The sequence below is a fragment of the Esox lucius genome, chromosome 15 (assembly GCF_011004845.1).
Source record: "Esox lucius isolate fEsoLuc1 chromosome 15, fEsoLuc1.pri, whole genome shotgun sequence".
NCBI classification, from domain to species: Eukaryota; Metazoa; Chordata; class Actinopteri; order Esociformes; family Esocidae; genus Esox; species Esox lucius.
The window spans coordinates 21,477,106-21,503,571 of record NC_047583.1 but is presented as its reverse complement, the minus strand read 5'-3'; the positions used below and the strand labels follow the sequence as shown (position 1 = coordinate 21,503,571).

Below are 26,466 nucleotides of genomic sequence, written 5' to 3'. Positions count from 1 at the left end.
ATTCATCTGAAAAATCCACCTTCTTCCACTTTTCCAGCATCCATCCTTTTAGCAGGCTGTGGGCCTTGGCAAATGCCACACGGTTTTTCAATTGTCTTTTGTTTATTGTTGGCTTCTGGGCACTGATTCGACCATGGAGGCCATTTTGAGACAGAATCCGACAAACTGTTCTGGTTGACACAGAGACTTCAGGTGACCAGGTCTTGTGGAGCTCTACTGCAGTGGAAAAGGGGCTGGCCTTGGATTTTCGAGCCAACAAACGGTCCTCTCGAGCAGTTGTCTTCCGGGGTCTGCCTGACCTGGGCTTGTCAAAAACGTCTCCAGTGTCTTCAAATGTTTTTTTTATCCTCTGTACTTGACGCTGAGACACATTGAAGGTGTCTGCCACATCAGCAGTGGATCTGATCTTCAGCCTCTTGATAATCAAAACTTTGGTCTCAGGGTGAATCTTAGGCATGTTTGCAGAGGTCTAGTTGGAGTTGATGTGAAGGTCTAGTGCACAGGTGTCAAACCGGTTCCACGGAGGGCCGAGTGTCTGCAGGTTTTCGCTCTCACCTTGTACCTGATTGATTAATTAGTTCACTAATTGGTTAATTTCTACCCCCACCTGGTTGTTCAGGTCTGACCTGGGAACCAATTTAAAGGAAACCCCAAAGACCTGCAGACACTCGGCCCTCCGTGGAACCGGTTTGACACCCCTGGTCTAGTGTACTGGGGTTGTTTTTATACACACCTGAGACCTAATTGATCCATTATTAGTCACAGGTGAAGCTCATATGACAAGGCGACAACACTTAAGTCTTTGCAAAAATTGACTCAATGGGCTTAACCAAGCTGTGAATATTAGAATACTTTTTGACAGTTTCGTTTTGCACTGAAACATTATTACAAAACCTGTTGGGATTAGAATGATCCATTTCTTGTAAAGACATCTTGATTAGAAATATATTTCAGCGGTACTTCAGGTCAATTGGTACACAAGCGACAAGACTTTTGTCAGGGACTGTAAGTATTCATTTTGGTGTCATTTTTTTGTAGGATTCCTGCCTCGACTTATAAAGTGTAAGTTGTAGAACTCTGATCCAGAGTCTGTTGCCTGATGAGTGAAGTAGAGCTCATTAGTACGTCTGGCCTGGGTTTGTTTATGAATTAATAAAAATGGCACACTGATAATTCAGTTTGAGGTACTACACAAATGACATAACAGATGGCCTTAGTCTGGCTTGATGGGACTTGTCCATATGGTCTTATTCAACACTATTCATTCACACAATTGTCAATTTCCAGGGTTACAGACTTTTTATGGTCGCTTTGGTACTATTTACACACGTTTGTGGTAATATTGTACAACAGATCATCAAAGAAATATACTTTTTTTTCATAAATCTAAGCACATCTGACATTGACTGAGAACAACAAACAAAATCAAAAATCAGTTTGTCATCTAGAAAGAAGTTTTCCATTGAAACACATTATTTGCATACAAAGTACTTGCATAACGTTTGATAGAATTTCTTCTGTTTAAATACTTTTTATTATCACTAATTGGTCATCACTCAACCATTTGGTAAATATGCTGTATATTTTATGTTGTCTTGCCTTCTATGTGCAGAATGAAAAATACAGAATCACCACCCTAAGGCCATAGATTTGTATGGGACCTCAGTGGGATTCAGACTCACAACCTTGGTGTTGGCCGCTGCATGTTCAATATAATACTGTCAAAAATAAGGAATGTTTGCCATTATTTAAACTGGCAATATTTACTAGGTGATACTATTCATATCTTGTTTCTCAAGTCATGTTAATATTTAGAGGCAAGATTCTACACAGGGACCCTTTTATGGATAAAGTGTCATCCGTTTGGAGTTTTGTAATAAGAGTTTTGAAAAGCCACAACATATTAATAATGATGATGATGATGATATCAATGCGACAAAATTATAATTATAATACAGTATTGTGCCAATGAATGATAAAGTGGCGTATATAAGAGAGTCCACTCTAAACCCTTGTCTGTTTTTTCTTTCTTTTTTTTTAATTTTTACCAAGGTTGATTAAATGGGAGGAGTTTCTCCAAATCCAGAGATGGAGTTGGGAGTGAATTGAGTGGAGGATGTCTGAAAGCTGCAGCAGCAGAATCATTGACTGGCCATCTTCCCACCCAATCAGCATGAGACAGCAAAATTGTCAAAGACCAACCAACCAATCATCTTTGAGTATGGAAGGAATGGAACTAAGGCAAAAGTCTGCCTGCCTGTACAGGACTGTTTATTACTTAACCTTTCTTGTTATGACTGTCTTTAATGTAATTATTATTATTATTATTATTGTTATTTTTAATTTTTTCCTTTTTTTTTACCAGCTATAACCTGAAGCTTATCAGTTTGCTAATTAAAAAGAAACGATGAAACCTAGTTTCATGAGAACTGCTTGCGTTGTTGCGTGGAAAACCCCATTTTGCGAAGGGTGACAGAAGGACTGTCTCTATTGTAATATAAGCCACTTGCATCTTCAGTTTTTTTTTACATGTTTATTGAATATGCTACAAGGAGATGAACATTTAGTTTCAATTATATAAGTCTCTATAACTCGTTTGTTCTTTCCGTTTCATTTATTTTGAAAGCTTCTAGAGGATTTTGATTCTGTTTTGTGAGCCGGCCAGAACCCATTTGGCCAGAGAGGTTTAACTTATTGAGAAAGACTGAAACATGCTGTTTTTTCTACCTTTTTCACAAGTAATGCATCTCAATTATGTAATTAAAAAGATAATTGTTTTTTTTTGCCATGTGTGGGATTACTTTATTTATCTAAATCTCCCCTGTCTATTGTTTCTTTTTAAACAGTGAGCTTTTCACCACTTACACTCACAAAGGTTTCAGTTTGTTTTATCGTGGCTTTCTCTTGTCACGCTGCAGCAGCAGGGTGGCTGGAACATCCAGTCAGGTGTTATTCTATGCTAGGGATAGTGGTGGCATGAAATAAGCATGTTATCTGTTTGCTGCTTCAGACTACATCACTGTGAATGTGTCAATTCAACATCAACAGATTGTTGACAGGAAGACAATCGGATAGGAAGAACATCTGATTTGGGTTGTTAGGATGGCTATATAAACACAGCCTTGGTGTGGGTTCGGGGGGGGTTTGACCCTGACCCCTCCCTGCAAAGGTCGTTTGAGGTCTCCCAGGTTCAGCCACTGAAACGGTTTCAGAGACAGAGCTGGATCTCATGTTCAGGAAATGGGTTTCTATTTCTAATGGAAATGGCTACTCTAATTCCACAGAAGCTTTTTCTACCTGGCATTGTCAGCGTGTGCGTTGCCTGCAGTTCTGTGTGGATTCGCTAACAGTATGGCCCTAGATATTCCACAGTCATTACATACCGCTACATCAATCCTACAGCTGTCAAAATCCTGCCATATAGAGGATTTTGACAGCTGCTGTAAAGATAAAAATGTGTAGTTGCTTTAAGAAATGTCTGAAATTAAATGACCTGCTAAACTCTTAATTCTCCGGTAAAGTGATTATTATCAGGGTGTGCTACCTCTGCTTTTTAAAATCAGATACCTTCATAAATTCACCCAGCTGGATGATGCCCTGAACTTTTCACATACCTACTGGGACCTCATCTCTCAGACACCTTAATACTGCCACCTACTGGGACCTCATTTATCAGACAACTCTATACTGCTACTTACTGGGACCTCATTTCTCAGACAACTCTATACTGCTACCTACTGGGACCTCATTCCTCTTGACAACTCTACACTGCTACCTACTGGGACCTCATTTCTCAGTCCTCATTTCTCAGTTTTGATTAACTGTTTATGTGAAGGGTCTGAAGGTAGGTGTTACAGCATTGTAGCCATGTTTATTAGGGTAAATTGGGATCATTATGGAAGCAGGACAGGAGAACCACTATAGATTCCTAGAGAATTAACACAGCAGTTTAGATCTATCTTAGCTGGTTAGGAGAATGAGGGTAAGGACAAGGGTTCGTTTTAGGTTAAATGCTACAATGACGCATATGGTCTGATTGTCAAGGCAGATAATGCAAAGTATTACAATTTAGATTGTAGGGATGGTCCCAGTAGATGGCAGTAAAGGGGTGCTTTCATAATGAGATCTACGGTTGGACCCATCTTCTCACTAATGAAAACACCTTCTTGTTGACGAAAGGGTTAATGAAAGATGCAAGAACTGTGTGATTGGAACCTGTGCTGTCTCTGAGCATGTGCTGCAGCTACTGCTAGTCCAGGCTTCTACGAACTGCAGCGAAGGAGAATGTCAATTGTCATCCGACAACGGAGAGACCGGGAACCGTGTATGACATGAGCCGGACGGAAACGGGACTGTAATACTTCGCCTTGACGGTGTCCGTATCCAATTCATTGTTGATTTCGCTGCATCCAGTACGACAAGCGCAGGCGACAATAGCACGGTAAGATGTGTAGGTTGTACGACGTGTGTTCCATTTAATTAGTGCTACTTAAAACTGGACACGACAGTGTGCCAGACTACCGGCCTACTTTCATAAAGACGACGCTTCTTTGTAATCTCTTCCGAAAAGACGAAGGATAGGCTAATATGGTTAGTAGGCCTATGCAGTAATATTTGAATTAAATATATCGTAATAAAATATGGACCATCGTTGATATTCTGCAGCCGAGTGTATTATTATAATTTTTTTATTCCCACTTATTTTACAACACTGCAATCAAGCATCAAGGACAAGACAGTGATTTATCTATAGGGTCATAACCATCTTTCTAACCTAAATCGTTGCAACTTACTTAAAACCCGTTATTTCCAATGTCAGTTGATAATATCTTGACATTTTACTTGAGTTCCACTGAAATATATTAACGTGTCCTGTATTAGTAGACTGTAGGATAGCCTAGAAATAAATGCATCCAAAGCCTGACATGAGCGATCAATATTGTATTCGTCTGAGTGCTCATGGGTATGCAGTGGGCTGTGTGTCATGTGACCGAGACTATGTTAGGTTGCCAACGCCGCGGTTTTATAAATGGGACATAGAGCTGGGCTGCCGGTGTACCCCGTTTATAAGCCATGCGCAAATCTGGGCCAACACTGCGCCCCTCTTTTAATTTGATCATCCAAGATTTTTAATCCCGCTGTCATGACCTACATCATCAGGATGAAGGGTTTTAACTTCACATCTAGGATCTTTAAAGGATCTATTAAACTCTGTGACAGATAGACCCAAGGCCATTTCAAGCCCTCAATAAATAGGTCATTGACCAGAACACCCCACATGACCTGGATGATCTCAATGATAGATACTGATGACAGAGAGAAATAATCCAGCATTAGACTGCTTTAAATTCACCACAGTGGCTTACCTAAGTTACCAAGACACTTATTTTTTGCATAGCTGTAAACTCTGTTTACAAACACACTGGACAATGTATGTGATTTTAGTTGTAAATTCACTTTGAGAATATGCCTACTGGAGCATTGTGTGCATTTTAATCCAGGACCTTGCAGAATATTTATTTTACTTTATTAATCAGCAACACTATGTTCTTTGGGATCTAATCCCCACAGTTATTATCTCTCCCTTTCAACATATTTAACTCTTACAGTCATACTGACCCTCAGTGCCCTTGTCACTGTTGCATTTCCATTATTTCTTCAAGGTATCAGAGCACGGGACCACAATGTTTTGAAGTTAAATGGTCCCTGCTTAATAATAAATTAGCAATATCCCCCTCCCCCAATACAGTCACACTTTCCATTGTTACAGCAGCGTGTGGGTGTGCATGTGTGTGTCTGAGTTGGTTAGGTTAAAAGGTACCATATTCAGGGCAACCATAACCAAAACCTGTCATGATATTGTCTTAACACTGTCATAATACATATTTATGCCTGTTGTGACATATGTTACATTATTTCACGGATAAGGTTCTTTGAAAGGTAAACAACATCACAGATATCCACCATCATGCTTTACAGTATATTTAGTATAAGATCAAGCTGACAAAGAAAAATTATAATTTTTCACAAAGTTCTTTATTCATACTTACCTGAGGAACCAATAATTGTGGATGGCACTTTATTGATTGGGGAGCATGTCCCAGGATACCCCTAGTAAAATTAGCCACCCTGCTAAGAAACGTTACTATTGATTTGATCCAGCAATATGCTGCTGTGTGTGTGTGTGACTGTGTATTTGTGTGACTGTGTGTGTGTGTGTGTGTGTGTGTGAGCCACCGCAAATGCTGTACAAGCCCAGTACCCGCAATGACAAAATATCATCATGATTTGTCAAGTGTGAAATAGGAAGCAATAAATATATCCTTTGCTGGATCAATACCTGGAATGAACAAAGAGTTAAGAACCAACAATGAACTCCCTCTATTTGAAAATTGACAACAGTTATAAATGGAAGAGGAGTGAGAACAACAACAGCACCACCTAACCGCTCCAATCACTGATTGGCTTGCACACTATTCATGTCACGCTTTATGTCCCGGTTAAGCCATGGTGTTTAGTCAGATGCCAGACCGTTAAACAGGCCGCAGGTCATTTTACTCCGTAGTCGTACCCGTTGATGAGGTGAGAGAAAAGGGAGAGGCGGAGGGTCTCATCCTGCCCCCAGAGGAAAGCAGGGCGCAGCAGAGCTTGGTGGGGAGAGAGAGAGCTGAGAAGGAGAGCTAAGTAGTGGGGAATAGAGGCTGCAGTGGAAACAGAGGCAGGAGTAGAGGAATATGTGTGTAGTGGGGAATAGAGGCTGCAGTGGAAACAGAGGCAGGAGTAGAGGAATATGTGTGTAGTGGGGAATAGAGGCTGCAATGGAAACAGAGGCAGGAGTAGAGGAATATGTGTGTAGTGGGGAATAGAGGCTGCAGTGGAAACAGAGGCAGGAGTAGAGGAATATGTGTGTAGTGGGGAATAGAGGCTGCAATGGAAACAGAGGCAGGAGTAGAGGAAGATGTGTGTAGTGGGGAATAGAGGCTGCAGTGGAAACAGAGGCAGGAGTAGAGGAAGATGTGTGTAGTGGGGAATAGAGGCTGCAGTGGAAACAGAGGCAGGAGTAGAGGAAGATGTGTGTAGTGGGGAATAGAGGCTGCAGTGGAAACAGAGGCAGGAGTAGAGGAAGATGTGTGTAGTGGCGAGGGAAGTGGAGTGTGATGGAGAGGTTATGGGGCCAGTCAGTCTGTCCATCTAGGCTCCTGGCCCAGTTTTTCAAACAAATCTCTTGTTCCTTGTTAGGTAATCCTCATCAGATTGTCTCTCTGCCCACTTCACCAAACCACTTTCTCTTCTATAAACCTGCTCTCACTGTATATGGTCACAATCTCACAACAATATTCAAAGTTAGTTGTTGTTTTAAGAATGATATTTCAACCACAGACTTATTCTGTTAGATTTGTAGCTTTAAAATAACATCCAAACTTTAACCTTCATAAATAAAAAGGGCAGAACCTCCTAGTGGAGACCTAGTATAAGACACAGTCTCGTGAAGAAGTATGTACATGGATATTTGAGCTAAATTCCAACCACTATTGTTAACCCAATTTAACAAATCACACAAAAAATCTCCTTTTAAACCATTTATTCTTTAAAGAGTAAACAGAAATGCAATTTCCTTTTGTGAACAAAAGTTAGTATATCCTACCATCACATAAAATGGTTAAAATAGCAAGTGCACCAAAACAGGTGTGAATGAAGGTGTGTGGTAACATCATGTAAAGTTCAAAAGACCGATCTAAGACCACAGAAGAAAGATTATTGATGCCCATGAGTCTGGGAGGGGTTGCAAAGCGACGTCCAAGCATCATTCCACTGTCTGACAGATCATCTATAAACTGCGAAAGATCCAGATCTACATCAGATAGGTCGCTCCCCAAAAATTCAGCTCAAGAGTCAACTGAAAGATGCTCACAGAAATGTCTAAGAACCCCAGGGAGAAATCAAGGGATCTGATGGCCTATTTTGCCACAATGAATGTCAAAGTGCATGAGTGAACTGTTGCATAGACACTGCACAAATTGACCTAAATGGGAGGAAGGAGGAAGCCTCCACTCTCAAAAAAAAAATATCAAGACACAACCCCTGGGTCATGAATGAATCCTATTGAAATGCTGTGGGGGGGACTTGAAGTGGGACGTACATGCTTGAAAGACCTCTGAAACAAGACACGGTTGAAACAGTAATGTAAAGAAGAGTGGGCAAAAGGTCTCCCTAGTTTATGTAAGAGACTGACAGACCGTTACATGAAACGGCTAAATTAAGTTATTTTAGCCACCTATTGAAGCTAGGGGTGTACTAACTTTTTCTCCACAATGAAAATGCATTTCTGTTGAATTTGATGACTAAATATAATCTTTCGGTTTCATTTGTTAACTTATCTTACCTTAATCTGTCAACAGTGTTAAAGTTAAGATTACATAACCATAAGATTACATACCATAAATTATAACTTTGTAAAGAGTGTACTTTTGCACATGACTGTATCTCTCAATATCTGGTACCACAGTTTTGTAAATCATTTTAAGTATAAGTCTGATAAGAACCAGACTATAGGTCTGATGAGAACTAGACAATAGGTCTGATAAGAACCAGACAATAGGTCTGATAAGAACCAGACAATAGGTCTGATGAGAACTAGACTATAGGTCTGATAAGAACCAGACAATAGGTCTGATGAGAACTAGACAATAGGTCTGATGAGAACTAGACTATAGGTCTGATGAGAACTAGACTATAGGTCTGATGAGAACTAGACTATAGGTCTGATGAGAACAAGGCTATAGGTCTGATGAGAACTAGACAATATGTCTGATGAGAACTAGACTATAGGTCTGATGAGAACAAGGCTATAGGTCTCAGGAGAACTAGACTATAGGTCTGATGAGACTATAATCGATGTCCAGCCCTTCGTGTTAGGAGGAATCATTAAAAGCGACTTTTTCACAATCTTAAAGAGACAAATTAGCTAACAAGATCCTGAGAATCTGTAAAAACTAGAAATATCAGATTGCTAAATTGTACATGTTCAATAATCCCAGGATGATTCAGTGTGAATAGTCAAAACATGAAGTCTGTTGTTTTTTGTAGGTATGCTTTAAGTGTTGTCTGAACATATCTTTTTTTCACAGTCCAAATTATTAGGATATTTATTTCGATCTACAACTAAATTCAACAACCTTGTTGCTTTATGCAAGTAGATTATTCAAGTGAAATGCTACCATTGTGATTGCATTGTTCATAGTCTATAATATTTTAAAAGTTAACAGTTGATTAACAACAGTATTTAATTTTGCCTGTGTAGTTAATTTATCGAAATACCCCTCTTACAGTTTTTAAACTGTAGCATGCCAGTCACTTGAAACAGTCTAAATCAGCTTATGTCACAACCTTGTCACACTCTGTACCACTGGCGTTGCGTGTTGATGCTGGGCCAGGGTGCAAGCTGTCCTTACACGCTAACTGTAAGTCAGTCTTGAACAGAGTGTCTGCCAAATTACTAAAATGTCACATAAATGCAAAGAAGTGGAAATACATCTACTTTAAATGTTGATATGGCACTATTCAGTATTTTATAACACAGTAAGTGTTCCAAAGATATGGCTTTATCCCAAACAAGTGTAATATTCAACCTTATAATTGACTAACGTATGGCCGTATCTGTATTATGTTATCATAGTGTTTATGTCCATGAAAGCATAAACAGGTTCTTGCAGGTCTGTGGGTCTTTAGATTGTATGTCAAGGCAGCACAATGTGAAGCCTGTGAAAGGGATGGATAGAATTTCACTAATGCCTCTGTACTGTCCCTAAACGTCTGTCTCTATCCCACCAGTTGAGCTTGGGGAAGAGGTAATGTACTATGACAGTGTTTGAAAGATACTGTCAATCTGTGTCCTCCTGACACCAGATACCAGTGGTACCTACTGCCTATGTGTGGTTGGTCCGCTATCTCTTATTCATACAGTCACTGTCTAATCTGGGCATGTGCACAGATAATGTGGGGGTTTTGTAAGTCCTTGATGAAGTGGCACTGGGTTAGCCAGACCATGTAAACTGCAGGCATTTATTTCTGAATTTCCTCATCCCTAAGGATTTAAGAATTTTCTTAAAGGAATCCCAAAAGCAACAGCTTCTCTTCATAGGGTCCAAATAAAACATCAGACATGACATAATACTGGATAAAAAAGACTAATATACATATATTTAAAAACAGCATTGTAATCCACTGCTTGAAACTGTTTTGTTTGAAGAGGATCTGAGATCATGTTCACTTGTAAGGTAATGGCATTGCGTGCTTGATACAACTTTATAATTCATAAGATACTTAACCTTAATTGCTTCTGTTAGTCGCTCTGGATAAAAGCTTCTGCTGAATAATAATAATAGTAAAGAAATAAAAAAGATTTGTCAGGGGTGAAGTTTCCTCTAAGTGCGGATCTAGGATCAACTTCCCCTCGTAGGAACGTTACATTTCCACTAGTGAGGTAAGTTTAAAACAAATCCAACACCAGGCTCTCGAGAAATTTCAACCCACTCCTTCTTGAAGAGGCGTCGATTCTCACGGTTCTAATATTACAAACTGACATTAAGAGAAATGCAAGTTGACGTCAATCGTAATATCAAGTGGTCTGTTTATGACCTTGTACCTGCAGCCAACAGTGTTTGAAGGGGTATCCAAGAGGCTTCCAGTCAGCTGAAGAATAATCTTCGGTAGTCTATGGTTTCCATGGTCTTGCCTTTTACAAAAAGTCTTGTATGCTGACTACTCACCCCCCTTTCTCCCTACAGACTTGGATCCATCAACAAACGGACACCCAGGGATGGTCAATGTCCACCGCTGTCTAACGCTTGTGGGTGAACAGGAGACGGCTGCTACGCTAAACCAACGATCAGACGGAGAGGAACTCTTTGAGAACTGAGAGCGTACCTCACCGTGTGGTTTCCGTTCCACGTCTCGTCCGCCAAAGTGCCGACAATGGCGCCGCCGCCGGTGCCTCTAACGGTCCTGTCTCGTTGGTACCTGTATGCCATCCACGGCTACTTCTGCGAGGTCATGTTCACCGCTGCCTGGGAGTTCGTGGTCAACCGCAACTGGAAGTTCCCCGGCGTGACGAGCGTCTGGGCTCTGCTGATCTACGGGACGTGCATCCTCATCGTGGAGCACATGTACCTGGCCCTGCGAGCCCGCCGCTGCCCCATGCTGCTGCGCTGCCTGATCTACACGCTTTGGACGTTCGTCTGGGAGTTCGGCACGGGCCTGCTGTTAACCCAGTTTGACGCGTGCCCGTGGGACTATTCCCATTTCCAGTACAACTTCATGGGGCTGATCACTGCGGAGTACGCCCTGCCCTGGTTCTGCGCCTCTTTAATGACGGAGCGGCTGGTTATACGCAACACACTGCGGTTGCGGATGGACCGGGACAGAGTGGAGGGGGACCCGGCGGACGCTGGCGGGGGAGGAGGGAGGAGAGAGTGGGGTGAACAAGGAGGAGCCAATGGGTACCTAAAAGTGGACTGAGCAACACTGAATCCCTAAAGTCACACTCGCACACTGAAACCTTTCCTTTGGGACGAAAACCGTTTTTCTTTGTTTTATGATTTACTGTATTGTATTTATGTGTAGCTTCAAAATGCATTCTGAAGTAAGGTGCAATATGCAATAGGTTTTAATTCATTGTCATGGAGTAGGCTTTTATAGAGCACCTGTTTCTAGAGGTGCAATGCCATAAACTCCTTAAAGTTTCAGAATGGGGTAATAAATGGCAGCCATTGCGGTGAGGGATGAATTTAACCTAGTCTTAGGGGCATTAAGTGATGCACTTTCTTATTGTACAGGACATTAACTGAGGCATGTGATATAAGTAAAGTAATATATAGTTATTGAACACCTAAAATATTGCTGTATAATTTTGTGTCATACATATTTTTTAATTGGGAAAAAGTGCTATTATGTGATAAAATATCAGTATGTGTTGCATTAACACCTAGTGTAGCGCTGTGGAATGACTGCAATGAATTGAAAGTTGGCATTATTTCCTGAAACATTTATGGAATCATGCCTCTATGAACTGTTTGAATAGCTAGCTTACAAACAAACAGTGCAGATTCTTAAAATTAATTATTTCACACAACATTTTATCACTGCAATGGCAAACCATAACTGACAAAATCCCTGAAGAAAATGGCTCATCTTTTATAACCCCACAATAAGGTGTATGTCCATTCTGATGTTCAAATTCCTGTTGTTATGGTGATAAACCATAATGCTTGAAAATGCATGCAGGAGGTGTCTTCCAAAAACATTCTGTATGCAACATAGTTTGTTTCAGAAAACAATATTTTCAGAGAACCTCAGTTATGTGTAATCTTCTAATGTATTATATTGCATAAGAAGTGTATTTGAAGCAGCTATACATACAGTCATACTCCTAAGTTATTTGCCTATTAAGAAATTACTATGGTCTCAGGTAACAACTTGTGAATTGTGTGTTATACTGCTATTCCTGCTGTTTATCTGTTCTTCCAAATGAAAGACAAATCCCATATCAGGATTTCTGACATTCATGCGATGTCATTATTACACTGTGAGCTAGGTTCAACAACAGACTTTGGGCCGAGGATGTTGTCAATACACTGAAAGAGCTGCTACCACCTAGTGGACTTGATAGGGTACCACATCTGACTGCTTGATCTGAAGTCGCAAAAATTAGAATAGATCTGTTTTCCTCCCTGAAAAATCTTTGGGATTTTCTTATGATGGCCGTTGCTTTATGGCATTTGTTCTGTTTTGATGATACAAAATAATGTGTATCTCAAACAACAGCGTAAATTCAAAAGCAATTGAGAGGTGCTACTATGAATCCTTGACTCAACTTGGAAGTCTGCAGTTTAACAACTGTCTATACTGGTATTAAGTAGGACTTTGTGTACAGCTATCTCTTTGTTCAACAAATGCACTGCTTCGATAATACAATTATAAATGATGAAACTCACCAGTCGTGTGTTTGCATGTTTAGTGGTTGTGTGTGAGAGGCTGTTTCGGATTTCTCGAAACATAAACTTAAGGTATGCATGTCAAAATGTTATCAGGTAAAAATCTTCCCAAAATTATTTTTCTATTTTCTTGGTTTGATCAACCACTGGTTTGTTTTCTAAACGAATGTAGACGTGTTTAGTGAGCACCGTACTGAGTTATACCAAACATTTGAAATATGTATTTATCCTGTTTAATTTGTAATAAATCTTAGGGAATAAATGTATTTATTTGATGAAAATGATGGCTATGGGGCATGGAGTTGGCCAGACTGTACACTAACAAAGGCAGAGAGAAATAATTCCTGATAGTGGTACCTTGGAACAGATTGGTGGAAGCTATGTGAAACCTTCAGCTAACCTCTGTCTTCTCTGTCTGTGCCAGCAAGGTAATTGCATTTAAACACACAGAGGGTAACAAAGACATTTGGAGAAGTCCTATTTTATATCCGATTACAGCGCAGAGCGTTACAGAGGGCAGTTATGGTGATGATGCACTTTACTCATGAGCTACATTTTTGTCTTTTTCAACCACCTCCAGCCCATCTTGCAGACAGAAATTGTATTATTTTCCATCTAGCTGCAACTCTTTGTTAATGTCCTGCTTAATGACTAACCATTCTGAGCTGAGTAGTCCACACCCAAAATAAGGATTGATTTATTAGTCAGGCTCCTAAACAATCAGAAATAATTATAGATTTTGATATTATTATGATGAGTTTTGTTGTTGAGTGAATAAGACTTTATCATCAAACGTAATAATTAAGTCTGGTTTTAATGTCCTTTATCCTGCTTTGAAATATACCTGTTCCTGTTTCACCTGTTAGACACGCTAAAGGCTGCCAAATCCTGATCCAGTACGGTCAAAACACGTCTACCTGGTAGTTGATTGCTTTCAACTGCTTTTATGATCCCTGATAAAGAGAGCATGAAGTGTTTCAGCTTTCCTTGTTGATCTGCCCAGACAGAGCTGCAAAACGGCTGCCATTTCAATGTGGTGAAGTGGGTGGGACTATAACGTTATCCTTCCTGATGGTTTGACCTGACTCCAACCAGGTCATCAAGAAGGAACAGCAAAATAAGTTGAAATTCCCACTTATTAGAATGGGTCATTAAGAATGATGAAGCTAAAGAGTCTCAACCATTTGACAACATTAAAATACTTGATGCCTTCAATGGCAACATTATTGCAGATTTTTACCTTCAAGAAACTGGATGCTTACTACATTTATGGAGCGCACAAAGTGAAAAGAAAACATTGGTATTTAAATAGTAAATCGATATTTTGTTGTTCACTGGTTAGGGAGGAAAAGAGACTTTCCAATCAAGGCCATCTGCCACTAATTAAGCTTACGACATGTTTCTTAAAAGCCTGCTACATCACGTTAAAGATGCTTTCTGGGATTCTTGGCCACTGGTTGTAAAAATAAATTACAATCTTTGTCACACCATCGAAACCACTCTCTTTAAAAATTGGAATTTCATGGTAAACTGATAGTATGATTGTGGCTCTACTTATACATTATGCACAAATGAAAGACATTGTACACATCTTATCCAAAATGGGAGGAGTTCACCTGCCAGGCTTCACCTTTAGGGTTGCGACGTGATATACATAATGCTAACAAGTACAGTCATTTAACTGTAAATTATCCTGAACCCAGTTCTGATGGGGTCCGAGGTGACCTCATCTTATCAGTTAGAGGTCTAGCAGTCTTATTACAGTTTTTTTACAGTCGCTAGGACACATTTCCCAATACTTAGGTCACTTTTTCAAAATTCTTCACACAGTGAGCACAACAGAAGTATAAGTGGGCTAAACTGAGGATCAATTATCATTGCTTTGGAACAAAGTGCATTCAATGACAAAATGTTTCAAATTACATTAATAATTTTCTCACTTCGACACAACAACCGCCAAAACTCTGTGTACTTACAGGCAAATTTGCACATGCTTACATACTGTTTTCAAAACTGTTGAACTTAAGTTCAAAACAATAACATAATACAAAACTGAATAAGACAGCAATTTGCTACAATTCTACAGTAACATTTTAATAAAATATATTTTAAATCTAAAGATTAGATGCTATAAAAACAATTGGACCAACCACAGCTGATTCTCATTGTAGATGAACATCTACACAGTTGTTACTCTTTCAATTTCATTACAAAAGGAGACAACTGCTGAGTAGTTTTGCATTGTGATGTGGACCCAGCCAGAAAATGGACCCAGCCAGAAATAGACAAGTGGCTGAAAGAGGAAGAAGAGTGGCTGGGTGGGGGCGAGGAATACGTATGCGTGGTGGAAGAAGAATAAGAGGAAGATCAAGAGCTGTAGTCTCAGATGAGAACAGAGCTACTGTAATGGATCATGTAGTAAATCATGGTCTCTCAATGAGAGAGGCTGGTCAGAGAGTGCAGCCAAATCTGCAACACTCAACAGTGGCATCTATTGTTAGTTTTCAGAGTTTTCAGGCAAACCAACAGGTAACTTGTATTCTGCAAGGGCATTTGACTGAGTTGCACATTACAGAAGTAAATAGACTTGTGTGTAATTGCTTTCGCATATCTGCTTAGGACTCAATGGTTACCTCACACAGGTGGGAGAGGAAGGATGTTCCCTGATGTGCAGGAAACTGCCATTGTTGATATGGTCATCAGAAACAATGGCATAAAACTCACTGAGATTCGAGACAGAGTCTTGGCAGACAACATTGCTTTTGCAAATATTCACAGTGTAAGCATAACAACTATTTGTAGAGTCCTGAAAAAACATCAGGTAAGGATGAAACAGTTGTACACTGTGCCTTTTGAGAGGAACTCTGAACATGATTGGGAAGAGAGCCACAGTGGATGTCCCGGGCCAGAGGGGTGCCAACATTACAATGTGCGCAGCAATATCCACTGATGGACTGCTGTTACACAAACCACTAATTGGGCCATACAACACTGAACGTCTCCTTGCGTTCCTGTATGACCTCTATGGAAGGGTTGTGCTAGGTGAGGAAAGGGATGGAGAGAACAAATCAGCCAACATTTATAATTGTATGGGACAATGTGGCATTTCACCACTCCCGTGCAGTCACTGAATGTTTTGCAGCCCATCCCAGAATGGTGTCACTTTTCCTCCCACCTTACTCTCCATTCCTCAAACCCATAGAGGAATTATTTTCCCTGAATGCTGGATGCCTGGACATATCAGCAGAAGATTGCCAGGGATGGATCAGGCATGCCAGAAGATTCTTTCCTAGGTGTATTGCCCTAGATGACATAAGATGTGATGTGGATGAGAACCTGTGGCCAAATGGAGAAGACCGAGTAGATTAGCATTACTATTGTATCTGTATCAGTGGATGGTGTGTATACAAATTATTGTATTTTGGATAAAAGACATATTGTGGCTTTCTGCATCATGTCTGATTCATTCCAGTAACATATATTGCAGTGAATTATAAACAGAGATGTGTCCTTGTTTTACACAAGAAAACATTGTAAAGTGTTTTTTAGGTCATTGTTTTGTGGGTGACAAAGTGTGTTTGTTGTCTGTCAACCTTTGCTAGTGTTCTGGAAGAATGAGTTGATTTGAGTATGAAGTGATTTGGTAGTATTAGTGCATTTTGAAAGTGAAATGAACTACTGTGCCGAGCTGAAAGTTGGTTTGGAGAACTGTGTGAAGAGTTTTGAAAAAGTGACCTAAGTATTGGGAAATGTGTCCTAGCGACTGTAAAAAACTGTAACCCAACCTAGATTTGCAGTGGTATTGTCCTGCCACTTGGTGTCGCTCTTTCACTACATATGACATCAGTCAGTTTAGTTTTGGAGCACACAATTGGAAACAAAAGACATTTTCATTTAGGTCAGTGGTTGTCAAAGCTCTCTTTGGGACACACAGACTTTCCATGTATAAAATTGTATCAGTATTCCAAAAGCTATGAATTTGGCAATAATGATCAAAAATCTATATATTGATTGCTTGATTTAGTTGAGATAATTCAAGGCTACAATGGAAGTAGCCTAGAAATGTTTGAGAACCACTGATTTGGGGACACTGGTCAATATCTATGACTGCTTTTACATACGTACATTCTAGAATGTCATGCGAAACAATTGCTGTAGTGCAAATAAGTTTTAAATGGACTAAATATATCGAAGAAGGCCTGAACTGTAATGTGAAGTTAAATAAAGTTACCTAACCTTATGGAATCCTAGTCAGCTGGTAGGACAACAAATCTGGTAAGTAGCAACATTCTTATGGATGTTGTGGGTGTGAACGTGAATGTAAAGAAGCAATATTGGTTACACACACTGTACAAAAATGATCACTTCTGTCGGTTTTCATCCAATCCATCATAAACTTTAGCTGAGCCTAATTTAGTTTCTTTCACATTATATTAATTGCCATTTGTGTGTGTTCATAGAAACCCCAATGACAATCCTGGCTAGAATGCATTTCTTCCTCTATTTCCCCTGACATTTTGTAGCAGCTGTCAGAAGCCCATACCAGTGTTGGTGTATTATCCTCACAGATCATTTTTTTTCTTTCTGGCCCCAGTGCCCTGGGCTTGTCCTTGTGCTTAGTAAAAGCCTTACATGTGGACCTGTGAGCTCAATTGACACACACACACCTCTTTTACTGGGTTACTTTACCAGCTCCCTTCCAATCACAGTTCAACACTCCAAATATGGTAAAGTGGTGTTATCCACCTGTTACAATGGAAATACAATTTCCCTTTCAAGTGGTGGGTGTGTTTTGTGGTTCCTTTCTTCTTGGCTCACTTCCAGTTCAGTCAAGGAGCAAAGAGGAACTACTCAGTACAACTTCAGAGCACCTACCCAGATCACCTGTGGTTTATAAAGGAATGAACGGATATACAAAGTTACGTGATCTCATGGCCTGGAGTAGTCCTCTGCCTACAGTTAAACCAGAAGGCGGGGGGTAGTTTTATGTGTCTGTGGTGAAGGTGCATAGTGTCAGGGTTGGGGGTGTATGGTGAAGGTACCAATGCTAAATCGTTTATCTGTTCAGTTGCCAAGATCATTTAAAGTGGGCCACCATATTACTATGCTCTCATATAGTCAAGGCCAACACATTAGTTTACTCTTAATTAGTCAACACCTCTACAAACATTTTAGGGTGTCAGCTCTTTCTTTTGACTGAGCGTTTATCTCATGATTCACTTTATGATTCCTGTTTTGTACTTTTTCTCATCGTTTCCTTGACTTTGACCGCTGGACCATAGGTCTGTGGTGCAGTGTGGGATTTCATACCACTCCCCCTTAAAGGCAAATACAACATATTTCTTTTAGCTGAGAGATCTGAAGCCTGTTTTCTTTGCAGTCCTGAGGGAAGTAGACCTACATCGGGGGTGCGTTCAGTAGAAACCAAACGAACAAAATGGGAAAAGACATATGCTAATTTGTCTAACAGAAACTCCTGCTGTTTTGGCAACAAGCTTTATGTTACAAAACCTTTGGCTACAATTTGCTACAGAGTACACAAATGAATACATCCCTAATAAATGAATGCCTGTTCTGTCCTCCATCTGAGCATCTGCCATTGAGCTCAACCTCAACCTCGACCACACTGTATATTTACTTGGCAACCCTCATTTGTGAAAGCCAAAACAAACAGTACTAACTGTAGGATATGTTTCATGTTTGCTGTTGACAGTTTGGAACGGTGGACATGGACATCTGGTTAATCCATGCTGCCTTGCTTGCCACACACACGCACTTAAAAACACACACACAGAGACACACACTCACAGCAGGTTGTTTTTCTTATCTCCCGGCAAACTTTGCATAACGAGATGCAGCACCACTTCAGATAGCAGAGGTTTCCCTGGCTGCTTTGCATCATGGTACACAGATGTGTTTAACCCTAAACATTGGGCTGTCCTGAGAAGCTCAACATAAGAACTGGAACAACTTCCTTCTCCCTAAAAAGTCTTATAATTAGGGTATTCACTTGTGCCTTATGAGTAGATGGTAACAAGCTTACACCCTGCAATGTGAACTCGCTGTTTTTCCTTGATATTTCAGAAAAGGCAAAAGAAACATCTGATTTTGCTGTAAAGATGACATCCTTCTAAATATTGCTCAATATACCTAGATTTATCTCCTTCAGAATCAACCTACATGTGCCCCAAAGGCAGCAACCGAATCCAGATCACAGCATGTGAGGGTTTATATATAGTTACTGGTTGGTTATGTCTCAACCTCACAGGACGCCTCGTTCTCGAGCACAGCCTGCTGTTGCACTGTGATGGGAGTGTCTCAGTAAGCTGAAATCAATCAAACTTGCCAGCTAGCTTGCCAAATGTTTTTATTGTTGCAATCAATTCCCATGTCTTTTTGTCTTCTTCTTTGAGGGATAGTTCAACCTAAAATCATGCTAGGTTGAAATTCCCCTTAACTGGGGTTGAGTTTGAAGCCATATAATGGTGATATTTCATAATAAGCTTTACTTTTTTCCCAGCCTGGAGTTAGCATCATTAGCTTCATCCAAATTCATTAATTGAAATTGTGCAACCAGATCTAGCAAAAGATGCATTCGCAAGTATAACCCCCCTTGAGAGTGCTTCAAACTACAGCTTGTGGTGTCGTGTTCATGTTGTCTTTCCCAAGATATTTTAATTTTTACAAAACAATTATTTTCAACTATGCTGCTACTTCGGTGTGATTTAGTGGCAGTTGGCATCCAACAATATTGGTGCTTCACCTCCACACTGATACTTCATATGTTCACTGGTCAGTTCACAAATGGTGTCAGTCCAAATGTATTTCCTGCCCTAATGGCAAAACAATGTTTGTTTTCTTGTATTCTTGTATTGGCGAGGCCAAATTTCCTGTGGATGTCATTCTTGCTGCTCAAAATGAGAAACTTGGAAATAAGTTAGATGAGATGCTGAAGTTAGAAGGGTTTGATGTTGCTTAGGGATAAAATAATTCTGCAATTCCAGCAATACAAAAGCATCGTATGATAAGAAATATATGGTGTAGTGCTGGAATATAATGGGGTTGATTATTTTGTATTTATTTTGTTCTGTTGACAGGCTATTTTAACAAATTGGCTCAATATACCAACATGTTTTTAGAAATAATATTTCTAAAAAGAAAATCAGTTTTTAAAATGATTTTTGTTATTAGGGGAAGAAATAATGCACACACACACACACACCCCTGCTCTAACCCTCAGGCGGCAGAAGAAGCAGGAACCATTAATTTTAATAAATGCTCTTATTTTCTTTCCTGACAGAAACCACTATCATAATTCATGCTCCGTCAACTGACTGGAGAGCTGCGTGCCCATTTGCACGTGCGCATGTGTGTGTGTGTGCAGAGGTGTTTGTGGTCTGGGCTGAACTTGTGCGGCCCTTTCAACAGGCTTGCCCTAATTCATTGGCCAGCACCTCTCCTCTCTTCTACCCTGACTGAATGGGCATGCATGTGTTCCTCCCGTGCCACAGAAGTCTGTCTTCACTCTTTCCTCTGGCTGTTCCGATATACCCAGGTTTCGGGCAAAACATCTAATGATTCCCCCACCACCGGGCTGTCATGGCAGCCAGCTACCTGTCAGTCACCCTGGCCTGTGTCCCCATCCTGCTGATTCTCTCGACATGCTCCACTGGGCTCCCAACCCACCAGACTCAGTGCTGCCGCCTAGTCCCAAGTGGCACCATTTTCCCTATGGAGCCTGGTTAAAAGTAGTGCGCTACATAGGGAGTAGGATGCCATGCAGAACGCGGCCTTGGAGCCTAGCTAGGCCATTACTTTGATGTGGGGATCTTTGCACTAAGCCCATTTTGACATCAGAGGCAGTTCTGATAGGATCCAAAGTTACATTCTAAACACCCTGGTTCTGAGCCCAAGGCCAAGCCAGACATGCTGGAATATATTTTAATAACTTCAGTCTACGAAGACGATGGACCCAGTCTGGTTTCACGGCTGACTGACTGAGTAAGATGACATGAAGTTGTAGAGGATGGCAGAAGTGATAGTGGCGTTGTGTGGTGCATGGGGGCGTGGGGGGGTTTGGGGGGGGGGGCGGGGTTCACCACTGGAGGATCCTGGTAAACAGTTAGAGCTGGTTTTGTCGGTTCTCCAAAACCTTCAGTAAACCTTGCAGCTTGCCGTTTAACGGTTATTCTGTCTTCTATTCAAAACAAGTCACCCCCTCGCACTCCGTTTCACATCACAACTGATTCTAGCGAATTGCAGTCCTCCCAAGGGTGTTCCGTCGAGCTGTCCTGATTCTTGTCACACATTTCGCTTAACCAGGAATTACGCTGGAACCAATGTGAACTCTGGCTGACAACCACATTGAAATCGCCGTCGTCTGCCGAATGCAGAGTGGCAAGGCTACAGTCCAACCACGCATTCCTCCAACCAGAACAATGCTGAAGAAATTTGACCTGTACTTTTGCTGGAACTCCCGGGCGCGGTCCGTAATGCCTGACGCAGGAAATGAACCCGGGTTGCAATGCCCCAGCTGCACTGGGGTGCAGTGTCTTACACGTCCTAGTCAGCATTCACATGTGGAGGTTGGAATCAGGTTTTCCTACAGCTGACGAGGTGACTGCTGAGTTTTCCATAGCCACCATCCAAACTGGAAACAGTCCCGTGTGTGTGTGTGTGTGTGTTCAGACACGTGACATCAGTGTATCTTTGTATACACTGCTAGCAGACCGACACACCTGTTGATCATGCTAAACTGTGTTGGTGAGACAGTTTGGGAGTCAACGAATTCAGGCAGGAGAACCGTCCCGCTGGCCCAAGCCACTGATGACAGATTCCCTGGACCGAAGAACAAAGGCCAATGGAAAACAAGAAACTTGTGCAACAGGCTTTGGAGTCTGGTCAGACTGGTCAGACCTCACTGACCTGTGTGACCAAACGTAAGTGGATCTCAGATGAACGAGGACTGACACAGTTGTGGTCTTGGAAGCACCCAGTACGCTTAAGGGACTGTCTTGGCCTACACTAAGGAAAACAACTCTCAATATCCGGCCATAGGTTGAAGGCCACTGAATCAGGAACGCAGATTCATTCCGGACTGCTCCGCCCCACATTCCATGTATCCAGGACATTCTCACCTTCACTGCCCAACTCCCAAAATTCCGTGCATCTCCCTCATACAATGGAAACCATGACCCACGTTGTGTTGTACATGAGTCAATGGTGGTCTGGTCTGTTGCTGGTGTTGTGCATCGCTGCTGTTCTAAGAAAGACCTATACATTTCAGGGACTGCATGTGCAAAGTGTCTCCCGGTAGGCTGATACGGAATCACTTTGGACTTTTACATAACAAGGAATGAAATGGTTTGGGTCTGGATCAGCCCTGGGCCAGCGCTCCGCTCCACAGGACCTTTTCAGGCGGAGGCTGTTTGTGCAGGTGTGTGCTGCACGCGTGACGTCTCATTATAAAATATGTGAGACATTCATCGCCTTATTGGCCGAGTGAAAATGCGGCCTTTTGAGAGTCAAGAAAAACAGCTTGGTTTCCTTTGAGGGTCCCTGAGAGTGGCCCTAGTATCCAAGTACATAGACTGTGTGCCAGGTATGTGTGTCTGTGTGTGTCTGTGTGTGTGTGTCTGTGTGTGTGTGTCTGTGTGTGTGTGTGTGTCTGTGTGTGTCTGTGTGTGTCTGTGTGTGTGTCTGTGTGTGTGTGTCTGTGTGTGTCTGTGTGTGTGTGTCTGTGTGTGTCTGTGTGTGTCTGTGTGTGTGTCTGTGTGTGTGTGTCTGTGTGTGTCTGTGTGTGTCTGTGTGTGTGTGTCTGTGTGTGTGTCTGTGTCTGTGTGTGTCTGTGTGTGTGTGTGTGTCTCTGTGTGTGTCTGTGTGTGTGTGTGTGTGTGTGTGTGTGTGTCTGTGTGTGTGTGTGTGTGTGTCTGTGTGTGTGTGTGTGTGTGTGTGTGTGTGTGTGTGTTTGTGTGTTGTGTCTGTGTGTGTGTGTGTACTATCCCAGAAGGGATGGACTGCCAGGGGTTACAGACTGGGTTTATTTACACTACCGTCTGACGTGTGATAGAAGCAGGATGGACATAGACCCTTATTAGCTAGGCCGTGCACTACCTCTGAGTGTATTCCTTTGGGTTCAAGTCAAAAGCAGTGCACTTTAAGGACTAAGGTGTCGTTAAGGACGCAGGCCAATCCCAATTCCATTGGAACAGGTCCAGGGAAGCAGGCCAATGTGGAGCTGTCATTCTCTCAGTTCATCAGTTATGTCCTAGGGGTGTAAGGCCTCTTTACAGTGCTCTCTTTCTCCCTGGGAAGTCAAATCCCATCATAATCCTTCTGATCCAACTCTGCACGTATATACAGCTTCCTTCAGATGTCTCGTAAATGCTTTCTGTCCTCCCTTCCATCAAGTAATCTCTAGAGATCTGTTCAGACAGAATGCCCGATACTAGGGAGCAAGGTAGAATGTGGTCTTTTGCTGTCTATAAGCCCACTTTTGGTCTTCGACCAGGTTTGAACGGGCTTCACTGAAACACGGCCATGTTTCCGCTCCGTCATAATTAGCCGAAGGTTCTGGATCCCTCGTTGTTCAGAAGGTCCAGTGATCTCTCGCTGTCGAGCTGTGAGTTGGACGGAGTCAGGAAACCATACGAATGTAGGCCCATTACAATTTCGACACCCTTTAAAGTCGCTTGCGGTCATTTTTATGTATTTTGTGTTCGTACGCGGAGTGCATGTTTGAGTCCCCCGATTTAAAGGGAGAAACAACGTCTTCTTGGTGTAAATGATGTTGATCTTGGCCGCAGGGCTCAGCATGGTTTGGAGGTAAATTGTGACTCCTAAATCTACTTCCCACTCTTTCTTTCACTCTCTTCCCCCTCCCTCCTCCACTCTGTGCTTTATGAAGCTGTTAAGTTGTTTTACATCATGTCTACTCTCAACAACATTACAGCTCACCTCCCAGCCCCCCTCCCCTTCACAAATCTCCCTTGTCATTAGGAAAATAGAGCTTTCCGCAGCTTTGCTCTCCAGCGTTGAACTATAGAAACGTCTCTGTGTGTGTGATTCAGGGTGTTAGTTCTTCTGCTTGTGTGTATGATTCAGTGTGTTAGTTCTTCTGCTTGTGTGTCTGCTCGCGCGTGGGTCAGGAGGAGATGAGCAGGGAATGATTGGTCACAGATGACTGAAGCGAACCAGCTTTAATGTGACTAGTTCAGAGCTTTAGTATGAAACTTTGGAGATGTGGAAATTGTGGAAGGTGTAATAATTATAAACTGCTGAGCGGTTTCTCTACATGTTCAGGCTGTGGATTGGAAGAGCAGATCCTCCCACAGACATGCTCTATTTAACTTATAGATATAAAAACATGATATGACCTGTGAGATTTAAACCAGTAGGTTAGTATTCTTTGTATTGGTGCCAGACCAACACATAGAAAGAGAATCAGCCTAATACTCTAAATCCACATCCATCAACTAATCACGACGGGCCCTTACTGCTGTGCTATTTGCCTTACCCGGCGACACCTCACGCTGTGTGTTGATTGGCCAACAGCCAGTCACCAGACTGAGAGAAGATGAGAGCCATTGTGATGTAAGGCAGGGGAACCACCTGAGGACTCTGTCTTTGTCTGCCTTTAACATCTTGGCTGATTTATTGGTTTGGTCTGTAAACACATTGGAGCACATGGTCGTACACATACATACAGCACAAGCCAGCGTGCACACACACTCACACACACACACACACACGCACACAACCTTGTATGTGCAATAGCTGAAATACTTTGGTGAACAATAGAGGCACGTGTGTTTTGGGTTTGTACATTAGCATTTATGAATAAGGGTGGGTAGGAGAGTGTGGGTTCTGTGTATGTGCGTGTGGGCTTAGACATTAGCGTGTGTGCGGGTATTAGCATAATGGCTGTAAGTGCTAACACTACAAAGAGAGTGTGTGTGGGTATACAGTGAATGTATCGGTGTTAGCATGTGGGTGTGGGAATGAGCCGAGTGAGTGTTTCTCTGTGTGTGTGTGTGCGTGGTTCCCTGCTGGGTTTCCAATGACCACAGTGGGGTATTTTCCCCACAGCACTGTCTGAGCTGTAGTGAAGTAGTCCACAGGTTATGGGCTTTCGGTTCTGGGGCCTGGATGTCCACAGCTCTGTAGGGGAACATAATGCTCCCATTGACTCAGTCTCAAGCTCCAACCTGCCAGTCGGCTTTGTGAGCCAACCGGGGAGACGGCCTTATTGTAAAAGGTTTTAAAGCACCAATTAAGGTACATTAGGTGCGAGAGGAAAACTCTTAAAGGAGGCTAGTTGTTTTTACACCTTTTCTGACAGGAAATATATGGAAACGAGTTGGATATATTGGGGCCTAATTTATTTCACTTGCTTTTAACACAGAGAAACAGTGAGAGAATAAAATCGGTTGGACGTCTTGGTGGAAAAAGCAGGAATCAGGAATCAGGAATTACCACCAGAAACCACACTTGTGATTCCTCTTGTCCCTCTGCTGAGACCTGGGTATGTGGTGCAGAGGCACTGACTAGCTCTGTAAAAGGTACAGACCAACACACTGTACTATAAACGCTGATTCAATCATCAATCATCACAGTGTCTCTGTGTGGGTCTGTGTGTGTGTGTGTGCCGACGTGCCTGCTGGAATATGTGAAGGCTGATGTAAAGTTGAGGTGAGTCATGAGAGGACAGAGTGAGTCGACTCGGTTCCATAAAACTCGTTGCCTCAGCCACAACAAACCTGAAGTGACAGACGTGATGAGCAACAACAGCCTGACACTGTTGTGGACCTTACCCCACAACCACCCTGGACAACAATAGAAATGCTCTCGCTATTACCGGGATGAATCTGATTTTGTCCTGGTTTGAGAAACGTCATCAAATGTGTCTCATGCCAGTAAAGCCCCTCTAATTCCTATTGAATTCAGAGAGTTGTAATGTTGGTGTATACCAGGCCTTTCCTTCTTTGACATTCAGACGGGCCAATGGGCAGACAGACAGACAAACAAAGATAAGACAGGTGCACCTAGGTGGTGGTGGAGCTGCTCTCTCTCTCCTCATTCAGACAATAGATACTACTGGTCTTATCTGGTCAAACATGGGCGTTGGTTCACAATCTCCAGTTTTACTGCGTCCACCGCTCTTCATCTGTGCCAGACGCTCATAAACTCAACCAGCCTAGTGGGGCAACAATATAAGTGTGTGTGTGTGTGTGTTTGTGTACGTGTATGTATGTCTGCCAGTGGAAATAAAGGTTAAAGTATTACAAACCAACGATTACGAAAGCAAGCATTTAAATTGCTTTCCTGTTAACCTTTATCTACCTTGCTCCATTGTGTTTTAGTGTGTGTGTGTGTGTGGTTGTGTGACAGAAAGAGCTGCTCTTTAAATATGTCTTTAGAAATCAAGTTATGGATGAGCTCTTCAGTGTGTATGCTATGCATTACTGTCACACTT

General features: G+C 41.8%; 2 protein-coding genes across 2 annotated transcripts in view; both read left to right on the top strand.

Moving 5' to 3' along the window:
- Nucleotides 1–2,784, top strand: part of mta1 (metastasis associated 1) — a 39,080-nt gene extending 36,296 nt beyond the window's left edge. Inside the window, exon 18 of the mRNA XM_029125609.2 lies at nt 2,053–2,784. The gene's annotated coding sequence lies outside the window, so the exon portion shown is untranslated. The remainder of the gene's footprint in view (nt 1–2,052) is intronic.
- Nucleotides 2,785–3,764: 980 nt separating this feature from the next.
- Nucleotides 3,765–12,991, top strand: tmem229b (transmembrane protein 229B). The gene is made up of 2 exons (XM_010897297.3): nt 3,765–4,441; nt 10,788–12,991. The coding sequence occupies exon 2, from the start codon at nt 10,975–10,977 to the stop codon at nt 11,515–11,517; it is 543 nt and encodes a 180-aa protein (XP_010895599.1). The 5' UTR covers nt 3,765–4,441; nt 10,788–10,974; the 3' UTR covers nt 11,518–12,991.
- The last annotated feature ends 13,475 nt before the right edge of the window (nt 12,992–26,466 follow it).

Coding starts and splice junctions, on each gene's coding strand:
- tmem229b (XM_010897297.3), top strand. CDS start 10,975: ATGGCGCCGCCGCCGGTGCCTCTAACGGTCCTGTCTCGTTGGTACCTG.